The sequence below is a fragment of the Sus scrofa genome, chromosome 1 (genome assembly GCF_054392235.1).
Source record: "Sus scrofa isolate SSC_HxYL_T2T_F1_AM1 chromosome 1, Sscrofa_HxYL_maternal_Yorkshire_Landrace_v2.0, whole genome shotgun sequence".
Taxonomy (NCBI): domain Eukaryota; kingdom Metazoa; phylum Chordata; class Mammalia; order Artiodactyla; family Suidae; genus Sus; species Sus scrofa.
The window spans coordinates 241,157,921-241,176,402 of record NC_139383.1 but is presented as its reverse complement, the minus strand read 5'-3'; the positions used below and the strand labels follow the sequence as shown (position 1 = coordinate 241,176,402).

The 18,482-nt window shown below is 35.5% G+C and overlaps 1 protein-coding gene across 2 annotated transcripts in view; it reads right to left on the bottom strand.

The window, feature by feature from the left end:
* Positions 1 to 2,335: 2,335 nt before the first annotated feature.
* VPS13A (vacuolar protein sorting 13 homolog A) overlaps positions 2,336 to 18,482 on the bottom strand; it is a 261,965-nt gene continuing 245,818 nt past the window's right edge. For both annotated transcript variants that reach the window (XR_014822948.1, XM_021065108.2), the window contains 4 exons: positions 11,362 to 11,447; positions 8,537 to 8,660; positions 6,185 to 6,259; positions 2,336 to 3,826 (listed from right to left, as the gene is read on the bottom strand). Coding sequence is in view for 1 of the 2 variants with exons in the window: in XM_021065108.2 (XP_020920767.2) it covers positions 3,776 to 3,826; positions 6,185 to 6,259; positions 8,537 to 8,660; positions 11,362 to 11,447 (336 nt within the window). In the remaining variant the exon portion in view is untranslated. The remainder of the gene's footprint in view (positions 3,827 to 6,184; positions 6,260 to 8,536; positions 8,661 to 11,361; positions 11,448 to 18,482) is intronic.

Here is an 18,482-nt window from a genome sequence, read left to right as displayed (position 1 = left end):
TTCCAAAACTGTAATTTACAATGAGAAGTAACATTTTATACTGTGACCCAGGATATATAGTGTATTCAACTGAAATAATATTTCAGGAAACAATGTTTAATCTTGTTACATGCAAAGCTCTTTTCTATTCCATTTTTAAAATATGCTGGTTTTGAACTGATTTCACAGCCCACCAATGGTATAAGACCTACACTTTGAAAAACACTGTTCTTGAGGATTTTGGTTGATCTTGAGAAAAGGTAAAAAGCAATGGCCCTGGAACCCAAACAGATTTCTCCGACTTGTGTTGGCTGGGGCATTAAAAAAAAAACATTTTCAAACCGCTACCTCCACCTTCAATGTATTTGGCACACACTTTCAGTTCCTACAGGCAAACTAACCCAGTACCTTGTCCCAATCTTTTTAGTACAGGGGCCTTGGCTTGTCCTCAAGTATCAATTAAAACATATAATTGATGACTAAATAATGAAGGTACAAAAAAATTTGCACTGAGTATTTTTTACCACACAGGAATAGGGTACTACTTTGCAGGATATTTCTAAGAGATGAGCTAGGTACATGTATAGATACCCACTGGCATAATATTATTTCCTCTACCTCTGGAAAAAAATGAGAAATAGGACTTCCCATGTGGCTCACAACATAACTACTCGGCGTTGCTTCTGCAGTGGCTGTGGCTCGACCCCTAGCCTGGGAACCTCCATATGCCGCAGGTGCGGCCACTTGTTTAAAAAAAAAAAAAAAAGAGAAATAATGATGATAGAAATGATAATATAAGTTTAAGAAAATTTTCTTATTTGGAGGTTACAGGATAGTTTGGGGATGAATTAGGATTATGGAGGAGGGAGGGACAGGGAAGGACTGCCTACAGCTAATAATTATTTGGGGACCAGAAAATAACTCAGTTGTGCTGAATTGAGCCTGGGAAAAATTGCAAGATCTTGCTAACAGTAGGGAAGAAGCAGTCAATCTATATTCTATAATACTGAAGAAGTGCATATACTTTTTTGTTCAGAGAGTATTCTGTAAAGAATCACAAGCTGCTTTTTGTGTCAGAATCAAAGTCGCTATATCTATTCATCATAGTTTTCTGGAGGAAAGTTGGGAAAGGCACAGCACTCTGCCTTCAGCTTCACACAATAATCATGATTGGATATATGCTGTGCTAGAATGAAGGGTACACGGCTACAGCTAACACACACTACAAAAAGAAAAAGGACAGAAGACACAGGATGTTATTCCAGAGCACCTACCAAATGATGAAGACAAGCTTAAAGTTCTCAAGCAGAGTGCCATTAAACATAGTCAAATATAATTCAGGGTAGATTATATTTAAACACTATAAGATTATGGACTCTCTAATATTCAAATAAAACACATCATTGTAAACCGTAAAATGTTAAGTGAAAAAGATAGACTTATTACCTAGTGATCTACTGATGTTCTTTGTTGCGACAAAGAAAATCAAAGACAATTGATAAACTGCTCTTGAAATTGTGGGTCTTCTGTTGGAGAAAGAGGAATTGATGGGAGGTGTGAATGGGTAGGTGACAAGCAGAGAAAGAATAAGGACATCTATTTCTACGTTCTTATTACTAAGGGAGGAACGATAGGCACACTGGCTTTGCCTGTGTACTGGTTACAAGACCCACTCTTGGCTTGCCTCCAGAGGACACCGGAAGAATTTCCATTCTTCCTCTTTTAGGCTTTTCCCCTTTACTAAGGGATACCCAAAGACTTATGGTTCTGTGTTTTTTATGAGAAAATCATGAAACTGGAGTAGGTAATGAGGTACTTGGCTAATGGCACTGCCTAGAACTCCAGGAAAGCAACATTTCAGATGAGGACAGTCTGACAAAAGTTCTTAGACTACCTCTACTCTTAGGCTTAATTCTAATATATGCAAAACTGGAGCAGCTCAACAACAGAGAAAATGTCTGTGCTACTTTGGACAAAGGTCATCATCAGCGCATGTGCTATCATGGGATTTGAAACTTGTCATCTTGTGTTTAAATTTATGTTCAGGAGTTCCCGTCGTGGCGCAGTGGTTAACGGATCCGACTAGGAACCATGAGGTTGCGGGTTCGGTCCCTGCCCTTGCTCAGTGGGTTAACGACCCCGCGTTGCCGTGAGCTGTGGTGTAGGTTGCAGACGCGGCTCGGATCCCGCGTTGCTGTGGCTCTGGCGTAGGCTGGTGGCTACAGCTCTGATTTGACCCCTAGCCTGGGAACCTCCACATGCCATGGGAGCGGCCCAAAGAAATAGCAAAAAAAATATATAAATAAATAAATGAATAAATTTATGTTCAGCTAAGAAAAAAAACATTGAAGGAAACTATTATTAATAAACAGTGTATTTTTATAATCAGAGGAAAATCAATAGTATTCAGTAGCAAGATTTGGTCAGGAAGAAATACAGTTACAATCTGGCATGCTGTTTATTTTAGCTTTTACAACAAAGCAAGGGTTTTAGGAATCTGAGGAAAGCTTCACAACCATTGACTTACATGGTCTCCAATTCTAAAAACAGTTTATAGTAATTTGGCAGCACGTACAACATGCATCAAATGCTCTGTATTATTCAATAACTAAGTAAGACACTGCATCATTCTCTTCATCACTTACAATCATATATTCAGTCCCTGTCACTTGAACAAGTCCGTTAATATTAAGGTATAAGGATCTTGGACAAAAACCAAGAAAAAAACCCCATGATCTTATTTATGTATTTTATGAACATGCAGCCCATAATTTTTGTTCTGATGAGCTATACATTTAAAAGAGTGATTTTTACTTGAATAACTGTAGATAAAACAAACCAGAAATTCTTAATCTCCTGCCAACAGGACAGGTTACTGGGTTAGACTATAGGGTACACACACTTTACCCTACATGCCTTTTGTTCTGAAGCATAACTCATATTAAGATGAGAATTTTGTTTATCTCATACTATCAGTGAATAGGAAGTTTGTACTGTTAAGGCCTCAGGAATTTTCCTTTAAGGTCAGAAATCTTTTTAAAACATGACCTAGGTAAACCAAGTAGACCTCATGGAGTTGGCTTGAGGAAGTTTTTCTAAGGCTTTAAAGTTCTGAGAAAGGGTTTCTCTTTTTGGGTATGACACTCATTTCTTCAAGCCCTTCTTAAGATGAGGCTCGAAGAGGTATTACTCAATCTGTATTATATAAAATAAAAAAGATTATTTTTCATAGTCATGTTATGCATTTCAAATATGAATTCAAACCTATCCTTTACTTAAAAAAATAAGGAAAATCATACCAAAATATTATCTGTAAAAAGAACTTCATGTTTCTAAAGAAACCACCACCAAAGTTATCTTAATATCACTAAGGCAATGTCTGATTTGATCATTTACCCATCACTCATTCAGGGAGTTTGAAGTAAGCATGACAGAAGTTTAAAATGTGAACTAGGAACATTAAATTTAGCTCTAATAAATTTAAGCTAAATATGAGCAATTTTTATATCATTACAGAGAACCACCTGGAGCAAATATATAAAATTCATAAAAGAAATGTTTCTTTTATAAAGTAATTCAAATTTTAACCAGATGTATAATTCAAGTTAGAAAACCAAATGGATCCCTCAAGAGTTGAAACAGTTTAATCGCATAGCTGTTTTACCTGATTCTATCCGATTTTTTAAAAAAAGTACTTGAAATTGCTTCTGTACTATACTTCCCAAACGGGTTTTGGAAGGTACAAGGTAGAAGCTGTAATGTTTTATTGCTGTTTATCTTCAGGTAGTAGTCTCTGTCAGAGGTTTGGGGAGGGTTCTCTTGCTTCTTCTAGCTTTCTGAGGATCCACTGTTGTGAGGAAATAAAGCAACACTTACTTCATCTGAATAAACTTGCAATGAAACTCAAAATATAATGAATGAAAATCTTTAAGAGTTCCCCTCGTGGCTCAGTGGTTAACGAATCCAACTAGGAACCACGAGGCTGCAGGTTCGATCCCTGGCCTTGTTCAGTGGCTCAAGGATATGGCATTGCTGTGAGCTGTGCTGTAGGTCACAGATGCAGCTCGGATCCCACGTTGCTGTGGCTCTGGCGTAGGCCGGCAACTACAGCTCCGAGTGGACCCCGAAAGAAAATCTTCAGGTTGTCTTTCCTGTTTGGTTAGCGGTATACTGATATAGCCAACAATTACAGTCACTATGCAGGAGAGATCATTCTCTACATGGTCCAGATAGCTGAGGGGCAATAGTATTGGGTTTAACAGTAGCAATAATGTTTCCTAAGGTTTCTGGACTTAGATGTTCATCTTCAGAATGAGAAAAGTAAAATGAACCATCTTGAGAGAGCTGACTGAATACCTCTGGCATAGTGTGAAAATTATTGATGTAGAGTATCTTCCAACTATGCCAATTTCTTTTCTTTTCTTTTTTTTTTTTTTTTTTTTTTTTGTCTTTTTGCCTTTTCTAGGGCTACGACTGTGGCATAAGGAGGTTCTCAGGCTAGGGGCTGAATCAGAGCTATAGCTGCTGGCCTTATGCCAGAGCCACAGCAACTCGGGATCCGAGCTGCGTCTGCGACCTACACCACAGCTCATGGCAATGCCGGATCCTTAACCCACTGAGCAAGGCCAGGGATTTAACCCACAACCTTATGGTTCCTAGTCGGATTCCTTAACCACTGTGCCATGACAGGGACTCCCCAACTATGCCAATTTTGTATCATGAAATTTTCCTATATAGGATTCTACTAGTTGTACAACTACATATAATTCTACAGTGGGTAGTAGCATAGCAACATTCTTGAGCACATTAGATGCTTTCCTGATATGGTTTTCTATTTTGAAAGGATCTGAAATAGCAAAAATAAAATGCAAATACAATGTAAACATTTCTGCCAATAATGTCTATTATCATTAAGCCTGCATGACAAATAAAAGCTACAGAGGTGATATTGGGGTTATCCCTTATGAAAGCTTAGGCAAAGATATTTGTGCTTTTTTCACTTAAGAAAAACCTATTGAGAACAGCTCTAAAATAAGCAGAGAAAGAGAACTGTGCTCCAGAGCGTTTTCTGAATGTTACTGGCAGAGTAGGAAGATTAAAAAGAAATCTTCTGGGATTAAATGTCATGATGACAGAGATTAAAGGGGAAACTTATTACAGAGAAACTGAAATAGTTGGTAACGTCCTTCAGCAACATGAAAAAAATATGGCCTGAATTTTAGCTATTGTCATGTTCTACTGTCTCCCCATTACAGGCAATGTTCATATTAAACCCTGGTCACTTTATTCCTCTTTCTTTCTAACTTGTCCCCCTTTCAGTTTTCTACTGTTAGAATGTCAGTGTTGCCTTTATATCACAATGTCTAGAGAGAAAACTGCACAGTACATACTAAATGGTCCAAGGTACATGTATGTGGGTGGGAGAGGTTCCTGGTTTGAGCTCCAGATGTGAGAAGTGAACTGGTAAATAGTCATACCCAGCCAGGACCAAAACAGACAGGTTGGGAGGTCCAGGCTTCAGTAAAGAAGCCATGTGTTCTCATCTTAAGTTTTATGACACGTTGAGTACAATTCAGTGTCAGGAAGAGCATCTTAGTGGTGACTCATGAAGTGGATAATCAACATATAATCTTCCTTTTCTGACAGTGCACATCCTCATAATTGCCATAATCCCCAAAATATGCATAAGTGCTTTTCAGTTCACATCATTCATATTTTGAGGAAATTGAGGTTAACCCACTTCCCCAAGGTCCTAAAGGCAAGAAGGATCAGAACGAGTTTTTAAACCCAGATTTTCTGACTACAGGCTTGGCTCTTTCCCTTGTGTCATGTACAGTAATTAAAGAAAATGAATCACTATAGCTATACAGTAGAGAAATCAACAATGTGGGGCTATATTTTTGCTGCTGGAGCTGGTAGATTAGCATTACAATGAAATAATTTGTTTGTTGGGGTTTTTGGGCTAAGTATTACAGTTAGGATTTAAAATATGAAAAATCAATTTAATTTCAAAAGCTAATAGGTGTGTTGAATTCAAAATAACGAAAAAATGGTTTCGGGTAAATATTATCTAGTTTCATATACCAAAACTGTCAAAACACAAAATTAAAAAACAAACATAACTTATCTGCCTTAAAGAATAGTTCAACTTACATGGCTTTGAAATGAGAAGACAATACCTACTTAAGTAAAATATTGTATTTACCCTAGCATCCTCTGGGGTCTTGAAGTTAATTATTTTTCCAAACTCTTTGGCATGGAATACAGACTTCACCCGTTCCTATAAATAGAATAAGTAGCTTCATTAAAATGGAAGTCTAGTTGTGGAAATATAACAAAGATGTGCCATGGGAAAAAAAAGCTAAGAATGAGAAATCAAGAGGAATCAAACACAAATGGAAAAAAAGACCAATTTCTAATCTACACATTATCACTAAACCCAAGATAAAAAGTTTTAGATGTTATTTCAACTGCTAAAACCATAGAGAGTTGATGTAGAGGACAGGAAGGAGATAAGTCAGGAAGCAGTGCTACTGCTTTCCCTCTGCAAGTAATTTCTCAGATAGTTCTTGATGTCTGACCATGGACTCATGATCAATTCTGCTAAAAAATAATGTACACGTGTTGTATGGATATGTGCACATGTGTGTATGTATGTAACTTCTGACAGTTTAAGCCAGTAAGAATGCAATAGGAATGTAGCTTCAGAATCAAAGAAATTGGGGTGAGTCTTAGATCCTATATGATGTCCTCCACTTTTTATGTTCCTTTAGTATTCCATTCAGTGTTTGTGGGAAGAGAATGGTCTGATGGTGGATATTAAGCAGTAGAGGGACAAATAGAAAGAATGGGGTTATTGAGGAGGAGGGAGGAGTGACTACCTCTATTAACCATAGGTAAGGACATAGAAGAAGCAGTATTTTACTAGTCTAACAATTTCTATAAGTAATTCAACTATCTATGCATATCTAGGTTCTAGAAGAAATCAGATCCTTTTATTAAAAAAAAAAAGGATGATTGCTGATACAAGGTCTCAGGGGAAAGGTGGAAGGGGAAGAAATCAAGGAGGTTAAACGTAGTTTATCCTTGGAGATAAATAAGCCAAGAAATGCAACACTGGCTACAGCAGAGGGAAATAGGTACTCTTCATAATATCATATATGGCTATCGTCCTTTCATTTTCTGAGTTAGAGAAATTCTCAATGGAAAAGCTGGTCTAAGGGCCTCAAGAACTAATATCAAGTCTACTTAAGAGCTGCCCCATGTCTTTGGAATGTGTGGTAAAACTGTATAAATGGTTCTCACTAGTTAAGCACAAGGCCTAGGGACAGTTCTATTCCAAAGGCTAGTCTAGAGAAATCTGCTATTTATGCCTGTCTGTGTGCAATGCCCTTTCTTCCAGTAACAATTTCTTGAATCTCCTTTCAGTAACTATTTCTCATGCTTTCTCACTCCAAAAATTTCAGATAGAGCTGCCCCTTTCTTCTTGGTAGCATAACGATGATCCCATGACCCTCACTTGCCAGCTGGCCCATTCCAGCTCCTAACTAAAGTGACTGGTACAGGAATAAGCAAGTGATTAAAGGTGGCCCAGTGAGAGGGTTTCATTCTGCTGAGTTAGTAGGATACGAGCCTGAAAGCTTTGCCGGCCATAGTGTCACCGAAGGATAACCTGCTTGAGAATGAAGCCAACTTTAATGAAAGCAGAACCTTTCATTAAAGTTGGGGGCGGCAAAGATAAAATAAAGGAGAGGAATGAATAGAGAATAAATACTAATGATGTCATTTGAGCATAATTAAGCTACAAGACACAGACTTGGATCAGTTATATGAGCCAATTAAATCTCTCAAATAAAACAAACAAAAATAACAACGAACAAAACTTGGGCTGAGTCACATATTTATGATTAATACAGCCAGTGGCAAAGGTCAAATACATTGTTTTGTATTTCTTTGTAATACCTATAGTTCCTAGTGCAATCATTACAACTTGACCATGGATTCTGAGTTTCTGATCATTTATCAAGTGACTACATTACTGTATTTTACATCAACATTCAAGTGCTAGGCACTGTGTTGTTAGTAATCAGATTAAGAACTAGTCTCTGCCTTTAAAAAGATTATGACTGAATTAGGAAGCTAATACTGTAAAAAGAGAAAGAACTGTCAATAGTAGGCTGTTAAAGAACTCTTCCTGTCCTTTAGCAAGATTTTCATGGAAAAATATTCTGTAGGCAACTGCTAGGGATTCTCAAGTGTACAAGTATCTCACTTTAGGTGCCTTGGATAGCAGTGGGGAGGAAAGGCACAGTTTTGTTACTGAGTATAACAAGATCACAGGAATGTTGTTGTCAATGTAAGAGCACATAAAGTAGCCTGTTTTTTCTTGGTCCAGCTTTCTTCTCTTTAAGCTTGAGTAAGACAGGAGGTGTAAAGAAAAACTATACAAAGACAAAGCAACATCAATAAAAGAGGTGGAAACATTACAAAAGTAAAGACTATTTTAATGTGTTGTTTTCAGTCCCAAGTTTTCAAAAAAAAAATCTATTCAACATACCTTTGCTTCAATGCGCAACCTTCTCCCATGAACAATGAATGGCTCTTTGGTAAACTCGTCAAAACTATACTGCCATTCACACGTAAGCTGTCCAAATGTTCCTTTTGTTACAAACAACACGCCACTCAAAAGAAAAAAATAACCCACTTTGAAAACCGAAGCACTTATAGTCAATAATATTAGCAGCATACTCATTCTTTGCAAGTGCACAGAGGTCATATACCAAAAGAGACTATATTCAGGGTCATAAAAACAGTGAATTTAAAAGAACTGAAATCATATAAAGTATGTTCTCAGATCATAATGCAATTATACTAGAAAACAAGTAACAGAAAGATAACAAGAATATTTCCAAATGCTTACTTAAAAACATACTTCTAAAAAAAAATCCATGGGTCAAAGAATCTCAAAGGATATTAGAAAATATTTTGAACTGAATGAGAATGAGAATACAGTTAACAAAATCTGTAGCAATGATTAGTGGGAAATGTATAGCACAACATATATTAGAAAAAATACTTATAAAGTGAAATACATAAGGAACTTTTTTAAAAAATAGGAAAAATTTACAAAACCAATGACCAAGCAATATTTTGGGAACTTTCATGTAATTAATGCTTAATTTCAAGACTTGCAGATAATTAATGCTTTAGAAAAATGCTTTTATTATTAAGGCTTTGTGTAATACATTTACCAACCTATATCAGAACGCTGCTTTTAAGATTCTTATTTACCCTCATTTTGAGGAAATAAATCAAGAAATGAAAGTTCATTCTGTCCATAACAATTCTATTTAATCCTTCCTTAAATGACCTTTCTTCCCCCTTTTTTCCTTCTGGTTGAAACATCAATAGTAGGTATAACCAGAGGCTTCTTTAAAAGTGACACATATTTTAAGCTAAAGGACTGAATTAAAGAAACAGCTGGCACCTGGCTAGAATGGAAAAGGAGAAAGTTAATCAAGATATTTTCTCTCATCTCAGTCTTCTGTCTCTGATCCCCTTTTACCAATCCTGGACTGTAAGGGCTGTCGCAACAAACCTACTGTCCTCTAGGACATCTTCACCCATGTGAAAAATCAAAGATAGGCTAGTCCTGTTGCAGGCACTTAGTACTCCCTCTCCTGATTCAAAGATCCTTTATTTTCACATGAGGAAATGGAAAAGAAAGGACATCCTAAGTATAAATAGCACTTTCCAGTCATCTACAACTAACTCACTAAACTTACTCTGTCAAGGTTGATGTCATTTTATTTAAAGAGGTCTACTATATTGAGAAGAAAGTAATCTCTAAAATGTTTCAAGATTTGGAAATAATGAACTTTGCAACTGACTCTTACTTAACCCTGACAAGTCACCTTTAGTCAATGGGGAGAAAGGTTCATAAAACATGATTGAAAATTGCTATAAGGAGTTCCCATCGTGGCTCAGCGGAAACAAATCTGACTATTATCCACGAGGATGCCTTACTCAGTGGCTTAAGGATCTGGCATTGCCATGAGCTGTGGTATGGGTTACACACACGGCTCAGATCTGCTGTGGCTGTGGCTGTGGCCAGCAGCTATAGCTCCAATTCAACCCCTAGCCTGTGAAATTTGATACGCCGTGGATGTGACCCTAAAAGACAAAAAAAAAAAAAAAAGAAAGAAAAAAGAAAATCGCCATAAACAAAAGTGACATATAGAAACACTGTAAGTATAAATGTTCAGAAACAACTTAGACGTACATTTTAGTACATACTTCTGAATGAATACTAGGCAGTCATTTACAAATTAAGGAAGATTGCCATATGCTGACATGGAATACTCTTTAAGACATAGAACTTAAGTAAAAAATTAAGGTACACAATAGCGTGTATTCACATTTACATTAAAATACATACGTGTACGTTTGTATAGGCAGATGTATGCTTTTATAGGCATATGTTTGCTTATATAGGCATAGAATATTTCAAGAAAGATACAAAAGAAACAAAATTAGTTGCCTCTATGAAGGGGAAAAGAGGGACTGGTATCTGAGATGGGATGAATAATGGCTTTCACATTTATACCTTCTGTGTGAGTTTTCTACTTTATGTTACTTTTTAAAAGAAAATTAAGATAGCGCTATAAATTTTAGAATCAGAAATTATTAGGATTAAAAACAAAAAATGTTTGCTAGGTTCAGTAGTCAATTTGAATCAACAAGATGCTTATATAAGTTTATCTTTTTGGCAGTGAACAAAACCACATAGGTTAATTAACCATTCCTTTCTATTTAGCCATAATCTCTCCTGCCACATTTTCACTCTCCACCATTCAGAAATCCACCCTAACACTGCATTTGCTTATTCTTTCCCCCAGTTGCATAATAATAACTCCTGCAATACTTGCTCCTCTAAGGCTATGCCACTGTGTATTTTTGCATGAATCCCTCTACCATCCAAATATATGAATATTTGCCAGTATCTTAGAGTATCCATATAAAAACTGATCCATCTGCAATATACCACCAGAGGATGACTGACATCTGGGGTAAGCTGAAATTGTGTACTTTTTCAGAGACAGGGACGGAATGGTATTGCTTATCCTTAAGAGAATTGTCTTATGGGAATTTCTGTATCTATTTAATTGGCTGAAATAAACACTAAAATGTTTAATTTAAAATTGTTTGTGCAGTTATGCATTTATCTGCATTAATGCACAGTTTTAAGGATAGGGGAAGAGAACTATAATTAGCAGGAATCAGTGTTACTTACTAAATGTGAATTAACAACTGCTTTACTTCATGAGTGACTATCGGTTAACCCCTTGTCAAATTATAGAAAATTTAGAAAAAGCAAGTTACCTTTTGGTTATCATTAGCATATCTGTTTTATTGATCATGACATGGGTAAAGTATTTGTATTTTGCAAATCTTCCATCTTCCATGACCTAAAAAAAAAAAAAAAAAAAGATGAGAGTGAGAAAATTGATAACATCTGATTCTAATGCAAGTAATGCCTAACTGATCCTCTAAAAACCTTTTCCAAGGGGGCAAATCATTATGCTCATAAGGTAAATATTTTGTCAGAAAGTTGAATATTCATGAAATCACTGCTGCTCCCTTTTTAAAAGTACCTATTTGTACCACTTTATCAAATGTAGCTATACCAGTCTTTAATGCTATATTTTTAGAAGATATTGTTATCTCACCAAGATAAAGCTGCATCTACTAAAGTTACTATTCAATGATCATTTTCATTTTGAATTGGAAAAAAGATTAGTATTTGATCACATCTATACAAAAATACATGTAAGCACTAACACATATTTAAACATATGCATCAAGTATTACTATTAGCCCCCACCTTGCTTTTGTCCTGGAATTTTTATATCTGCCTTACAAATAAGCTTTTACTTGCCAGCCTCATAATTCATCAAAAATTAAGAAGCAGAGTGTTTCTGGACAAACAGGAAACCCCAGGACCTAATTAGCCTATGCAATAGCTTTTGAGTTTATTTTTAATTCAGCTGAAACACTGTCTACCCATGACATAGTCAACAATTCTTTGTTCCAGAAAACATTAAGATAACAACATAAATGAAACAGACTTTACTCATGTCACTTATATATAAAATAGATTGCAGGCTATTCTTTTTTAAAGGCAAGCAATGTAATTGTGACTAAGATTCCTTAAGAATTGAGCCCAAATGTTAGATTTCTTGAAAAAATTCCAAAACAAGATATAAAGATCCCATAAAGAAAATTGTATTCCATGAAACTATATCAAAAAACTAAAATTAGGTAATTTAGAAGAAAGCTAACAACTGACTTCAAAATAAGGTTGCTTTAGAAGGCTGACAGAACAGACTAAGGGAAACAGAAATTAATAAAAACAGCAGGATACAACATACAAATTAACTGCATGGAAGAATTTTGTAACTTCAAAGATCATAATATTGAGGAAAGAGTATCCTCACTATTTACTGCAGTAGGTAGGGCAATTAAACCCAAATTCTTTGAATTACAAATGAAAAAGGGACATAGCCACAGATTCAGAAGAAATTAATAAAGTTATTAATTTATTAATTATGCATATAAATTTGAAAAACTAGGTGAAATAGGTCATAGTTTAAGAAAATATAAATTGTTAAGAGAAAAAAGCAATATTTGATATATTGGCAAGGAAGAGTAGAAATTATTTGTAGATGATGGTATCTGGAAAATACAAGTACACAAAACTCAGTAACTTGAGGGAAAAAATCCTGCTTACGAGGGTAATAAAAAAGATAATATTTATAGGTAAGTCTAATAAATAAAGAATTTGTACAATAAAAAAAAGCTGTGAACTCTATTGAGGGGAATAACAGAAAAATCTGAAATGGATGGAAATCCATCATGATTTATTCTTGGATATAAAAATTCATTATAATAAAGATGTTATTTTCTCATCCCTTTTTATACACACACATTCAATGTGTTCCTGAGATCGTGTCTGTTAATTTTTTTTGTGGAGAGGGAAAAGTGATTTGACAAAATTGTACTGAAAAATAAAATCCTACATATCCAAACACAGAAATTTACAAAGTCAAGACAGCATTTCAAACTACTGGACGAAAATATGCATTACCAAGTAAGTGCGTACGTTATTTCAAACAACTTGCCAGCTAAAGCTGGATCCCTTTCTCTTTACATCGAATTAATTCTACATGGATCATTGATTTAACTATACAAAATGAAACTATAGAAGTACTAGGAAAAAATTTTTTAATAATCTTAAAGTGAAGGCTTTAAATATAAAACACAAATTCATAAAACAAAGGGAAAAACTGTTAAGTATGTGGAAATTAAACACTAATGAATAGCAAGGCAATAAGCAAGTAAATACAGATGTAGTAAAATAAAATAAAAATCAAAGGATAAGTAGGGAAAATATGTCAACAGTGATATAAAACTAATTTCGTAACAGAATTATAGTACTACGAATAAGCAAATAGGAAAAAAAAATGAGTGAATTTACAAGAAAATGTGTGAGGATATGCTACAGCTTCAGCAAAATACAAATCAAATCTATAATAAACATTTGAGAATATGTTCCACTCAACTCAAAATCAAGAAAATGCAAGTCAGGAGTTCCCATTGTGGTGCAGCGGAAACGAATCCGACTAGGCACCATGAGGTTGCAGGTTCAATCCCTGGCCTTGTTCAGTGGGTTAAGGATCCAGCATTGTGGTGAGCTGTGGTGTAGGTCACAGATGCGGCTCAGATCTGGTGTTGCCGTAGCTCTGGCATAGGCCGTTGGCTACAGCTCAAATTAGACCCCTAGCCTAGGAACCTCCATATGCCACGGGTGCAGCCCTAAAGAGACCAAAAAAAAAAAAAAAAAAAAAAAAAAAAGAAAGAAAAAGAAAACACAAGTCAAATGAATGTACCCTTTGAGTTAGCAACTCCCCTGCTAAAATTTATCTTACGAAAAAGTATGCCAAGGCATACATATAGGACTCTTCATAATACTGTGCTAAATGCAAAAAATCTGAATGTTCAGGAGTTCCCATCGTGGCGCAGTGGTTAATGGATCCGACTAGGAACCACGAGGTTGCGGGTTTGTCCCTGCCCTTGCTCAGTGGGTTAATGATCCGGCGTTGCCGTGAGCTGTGGTGTAGGTTGCAGACGCGGCTCGGATCCCACGTTGCTGTGGCTCTGGCATAGGCCAGAGGCTATAGCTCCGATTTGACCCCTAGCCTGGGAACCTCCATATGCCACGGGAGCGGCCCAAGAAACAGCAAAAAGACAAAAAAAAAAAAAAAAAAAAAAAATCTGAATGTTCAAAAGCAGGGGACTGTTTAAAATAGAGTATAGGCATATAATGGAACATTATGCAGTTAGGAAAAAGAAAAGGGCAGATCTGTGTGTGCTGATACAAAAAGATGTGCAAGATACATATTTTAAGTGAAATTAAATTAAATTACTGACAGTGAGTTTGGGGGAGTAGAAACACATACACATACACTTATTTATATAAACAAAAAAATTCTGGTAACATGCCAATCTGTTCATAGCATTGGTCTCTGGGCTTGGGAAGGATAATGGTGAGGGTGGGAATAGAAGTGAAGTTTTTATTTTAACTTTACAATCCTTTTGTTTCAGCTTTTTGGTAATAGAAATTAACTTGAAAGTATTTATTTTCTTTTGTTCTGTATGGCCAATTTTTTTTTTCTTTTTTTGTCTTTTGTCTTTTTAGAGCCGCACCTGAGGCATATAGAGGTTCCCAGGTTAGGGGTCTAATTGGAGCTGTAGCCACTGGTCTATGCCAGAGCCACAGCAACACCAGATCCTGAGCCGCGTCTGTGACGTACACCACAGATCATGGCAACTCTGGATCCTGAACCCACTGAGAGAGGCCAGGGATTGAACCCACAACCGTATGGTTCCTAGTCGGATTCGTTTCTGCTGCTCCATGACAGGAACTCCTGTATGGCCAAATTTTAAAATAAGGAATACAAATGTTGATTTCTTAAAGCATATCACTATTACTAGGAGTCAAGAGTCTATAAACTCCACTAATTGACCACAATCTTCAAAAAAACTTGAAAGCTAATGGTTCAATTCTAAGTAATTAACTTCTATTTCAACATTACGTTGTTTGGGTATTACAACTGAGTCTGACTTTTATCACTTTTCAGACCCAATCTAATCTGTACATTTATGTAATTAAACCACTTCAATAGACACAACAGCATCTGATATAAATAAAAGCTTAAAAAAGTAATTCTTCAAATGCTTTTTGGAGTTCATAAAAAAATCTTAAATCCAACACTTGAAATACAGATGGTCAAAATAGTCTGCTTTGAAAGGTATAGTGAACTGTATGTAATCTTTCTTATTAGAATGGATGTATCTGAAAAAATATCAAAGACAACTCCATATACAGCAGAATTGTGATTAGTCTTCATTACAAGCACAGGAATATGGAATAAGAACAGCACTAATGAGTAGAAACTACAACTTTGGAACTTAGTTAAAATAAATCCCACAGAAGGATGGGAGAGAAGTGATAGCTTATCAGCCATCATCTTCCATCATATTATAAAGAATCTACAGATGTCATTGCCTTTGGTCACAAATTTCTAATTATTTGACTTTATAAATTCACTATACATGAAGCTTTATACTTTTCAAAACACTTATTTAAAAACCTGGAATTTTAGACCTGAAGGATTATTATTATTCATCCAAACGAATCTTTTCCTTTTATACACAAAGAAATTGAGGATCATGTAAGTGTCTTTTCCATCTAATCTTCACAACAACCTTGTCTAATTAGGTTAAGATTACAGTTAAGTGACTTGCTTGGGGTCACACAGTAAGTTGCAAAACTGGGCTCCGAAAAATGGTTTCTCCACTTGTAATTCTAGTGTTTTTCATACACAATGATAGTGTCAGTCACACGTTTCCCTGGTACCTCAAAAATGTCTTCAATATCCCTGGGTGCTAGACATTGCTGAGGTAGGTTACTAAAGCAGCTCAGGTTGGCTGAATTTTTTTCAGGTTAATGGGGTCCAAATAATGTAATATTAATATTTTATCTTCCTCCATCCCGAACACGTTAGGTATGAACGTTTTTACTAAAATAATTTATGGTACCCATTAAAATAAAGGAAGAAGCAAAACCATGGCTAGGAATCACATTAGAGCCTTTACATCAAGACCAAAGTTTGAAAAAAAAAAAAAAAAAAAAAAAAAAAGGACCAAAGTTCAGCAGAAATATCAACAGATTTGCCTAAGTATCAAGTACAATCACTAGTACTTTAGACGTTAGTGTCATTTACACGCTATAGTGTTAAAGGAGAGCTTTTTTTTGCCTTATTCATTATAAGAATATATGAATTATCTATCTTTAAGAATTTTCTTAAAGAAATAAACAGAGAAACAAAGGAAACTGCATTCACTATACATAATTATTCAGACCTATTAAGTAATGATTAAAATGTAAGGTTAGAGTTCCCATTGTGGCTCAGTGGTAATGAACCCGACTAGTAACCATGAGGATGCGAGTTTGATCCCTGGAGTCACTCAGTGGGTTATAAGGATCTGTTGTTGCCATGAGGTGCAGTGTAGGTCACAGACGTGGCTTGGCTCTGGAGTTGCTATGGCTGTGATGTAGGCTGGCAGCTAGAGCTCCAAATCAACTCCTAGCCTGGGAATTTCCAATGCCATGGGTATGGCCCTAAAAAAAAGACTAAATAAATAAATGCATAAAATAAAATGTAAGGTTACTGGTAAAGGGCCTCTTTTGCATTAGGAAAAATGAGTATGTAAACCTAAGTTTATTAGATATAAATAAATCCAAAGCAAATTGATTATACATTAGAAACACACAACAATTAGGAAGTGAAAAGACAGCTGTGTCAGGGTTACTATTATCTATTTCCTGCCAGGTAAGTCCTAGTACTTTAGAAAAAGAACATACCTAGCAACTATAGTAACACAGAAAACACTGCTAAGTTTCAAACCATCTGAATGCTAGGAAGTAGCAGAGTCCTGGAACAAAAATATTTCTGAAAAAAACAAAGCAAAATATCAAAAGATAGATGATAGGAACAAATCACTAACATGGAAGGTTTTAAATCCTAAACAACAGAAGATGCTAATATTCACTAGAAATATAATTAAGAAAATTGGGTAAAAATAATATAGTTAAGCAAAAAACAAATAAAATCTAATCAATATCTGATTCTTTCAGAAGACCAAGTTTTATAGAGGTATAAACAATTTTATTTAGAAGATAGCAGCATGAGTGGTAAAAGGAAAATGAAAGTCATTTAGATGAAAGATAAAGTAAGAATAATACGCTATCAAACAAGAGAATCTACTGGATAATAAATAATTGGTTTTACAGATTGGCTAATTTGAATAGTTAGGAGATAATGGGGAAAAATGAAAAGTTTATGAACAGATTATATTAAAAAATTAAGTTTACATTTAAAAATAAAATTCAAGGAGTTCCGTTGTGGCACAGCAGAAATGAATGTGACTAGTATCCATAAGGATGACGGTTTGATCCCTGGCCTCACTTGGTGGGTTAAGGATCCAATGTTGCCATGAGCTGTGATGTAGGTGGTAGACAAGGGTCAGAGCATGAGCTGTAGTTTAAGTTCTAGACCTAGCTCTGATCCTGTGTTGCTGTGGCTGTGGTATAGGCCGGCAGCTGTAACTCCAATTCAATCCCTAGCCTGGGAATTTATATTTGCTGGCCCTAAAAAACAACAACAAAAAAACCCCAAAATAAAAAATAAAAACAAAATTCAAGGAGGTAAACAAATGGTAAATGCTACTATTTCTCAATTATTCAAGAAGTAAACAGATGATTTGTTCAAAATATCTTTCGAGAAAAATGGAGTCAATAAGTTCAGCTTCCTTAGAGTTCTCTGATTAAAGGTTAGGGATAAAAAAGGTTTTATCAATTCACTTTAAATACAGGAGATCTGAGGACTCGAAAAAACAAGGTATTCAACCAAGCTTCATGGGTAACTGTAGTAGAAATCAATTACCTGAAAGCTCAATGATTTCATAATATAACAGAATAAATACAAACATGAGTTAACTAGTGGTATTCAGCTTATTATGTGAGGCAAATTGATTTTTTTTAAAAAAATGAAATCTCACTGACTGCCATCGAATCTGAAGAGGAATTAGGCTTTGTTTAATCCCCCTATGCCTTTTCTCCTCCCATGTTAATGAGCTATTTTGACCATCAACCAAAGTATAAATTATGCTGACAGCCTAGGACAGGAAAGCTGAGAGTAACCTTGTGACATAAAATCAAATAAAAGAAACTATTATCTTAAGGATTGTGAATTGTCATCAACTGGTTCAACTAGAACAGTTTGGCGAAAGGAAAGAATTGTGCTCATGACTTGATTATGTGCACTGACAACAGCAGACCATTAATTAACCTAATACAGTCTAGAAGGCCAGAGAAGTTC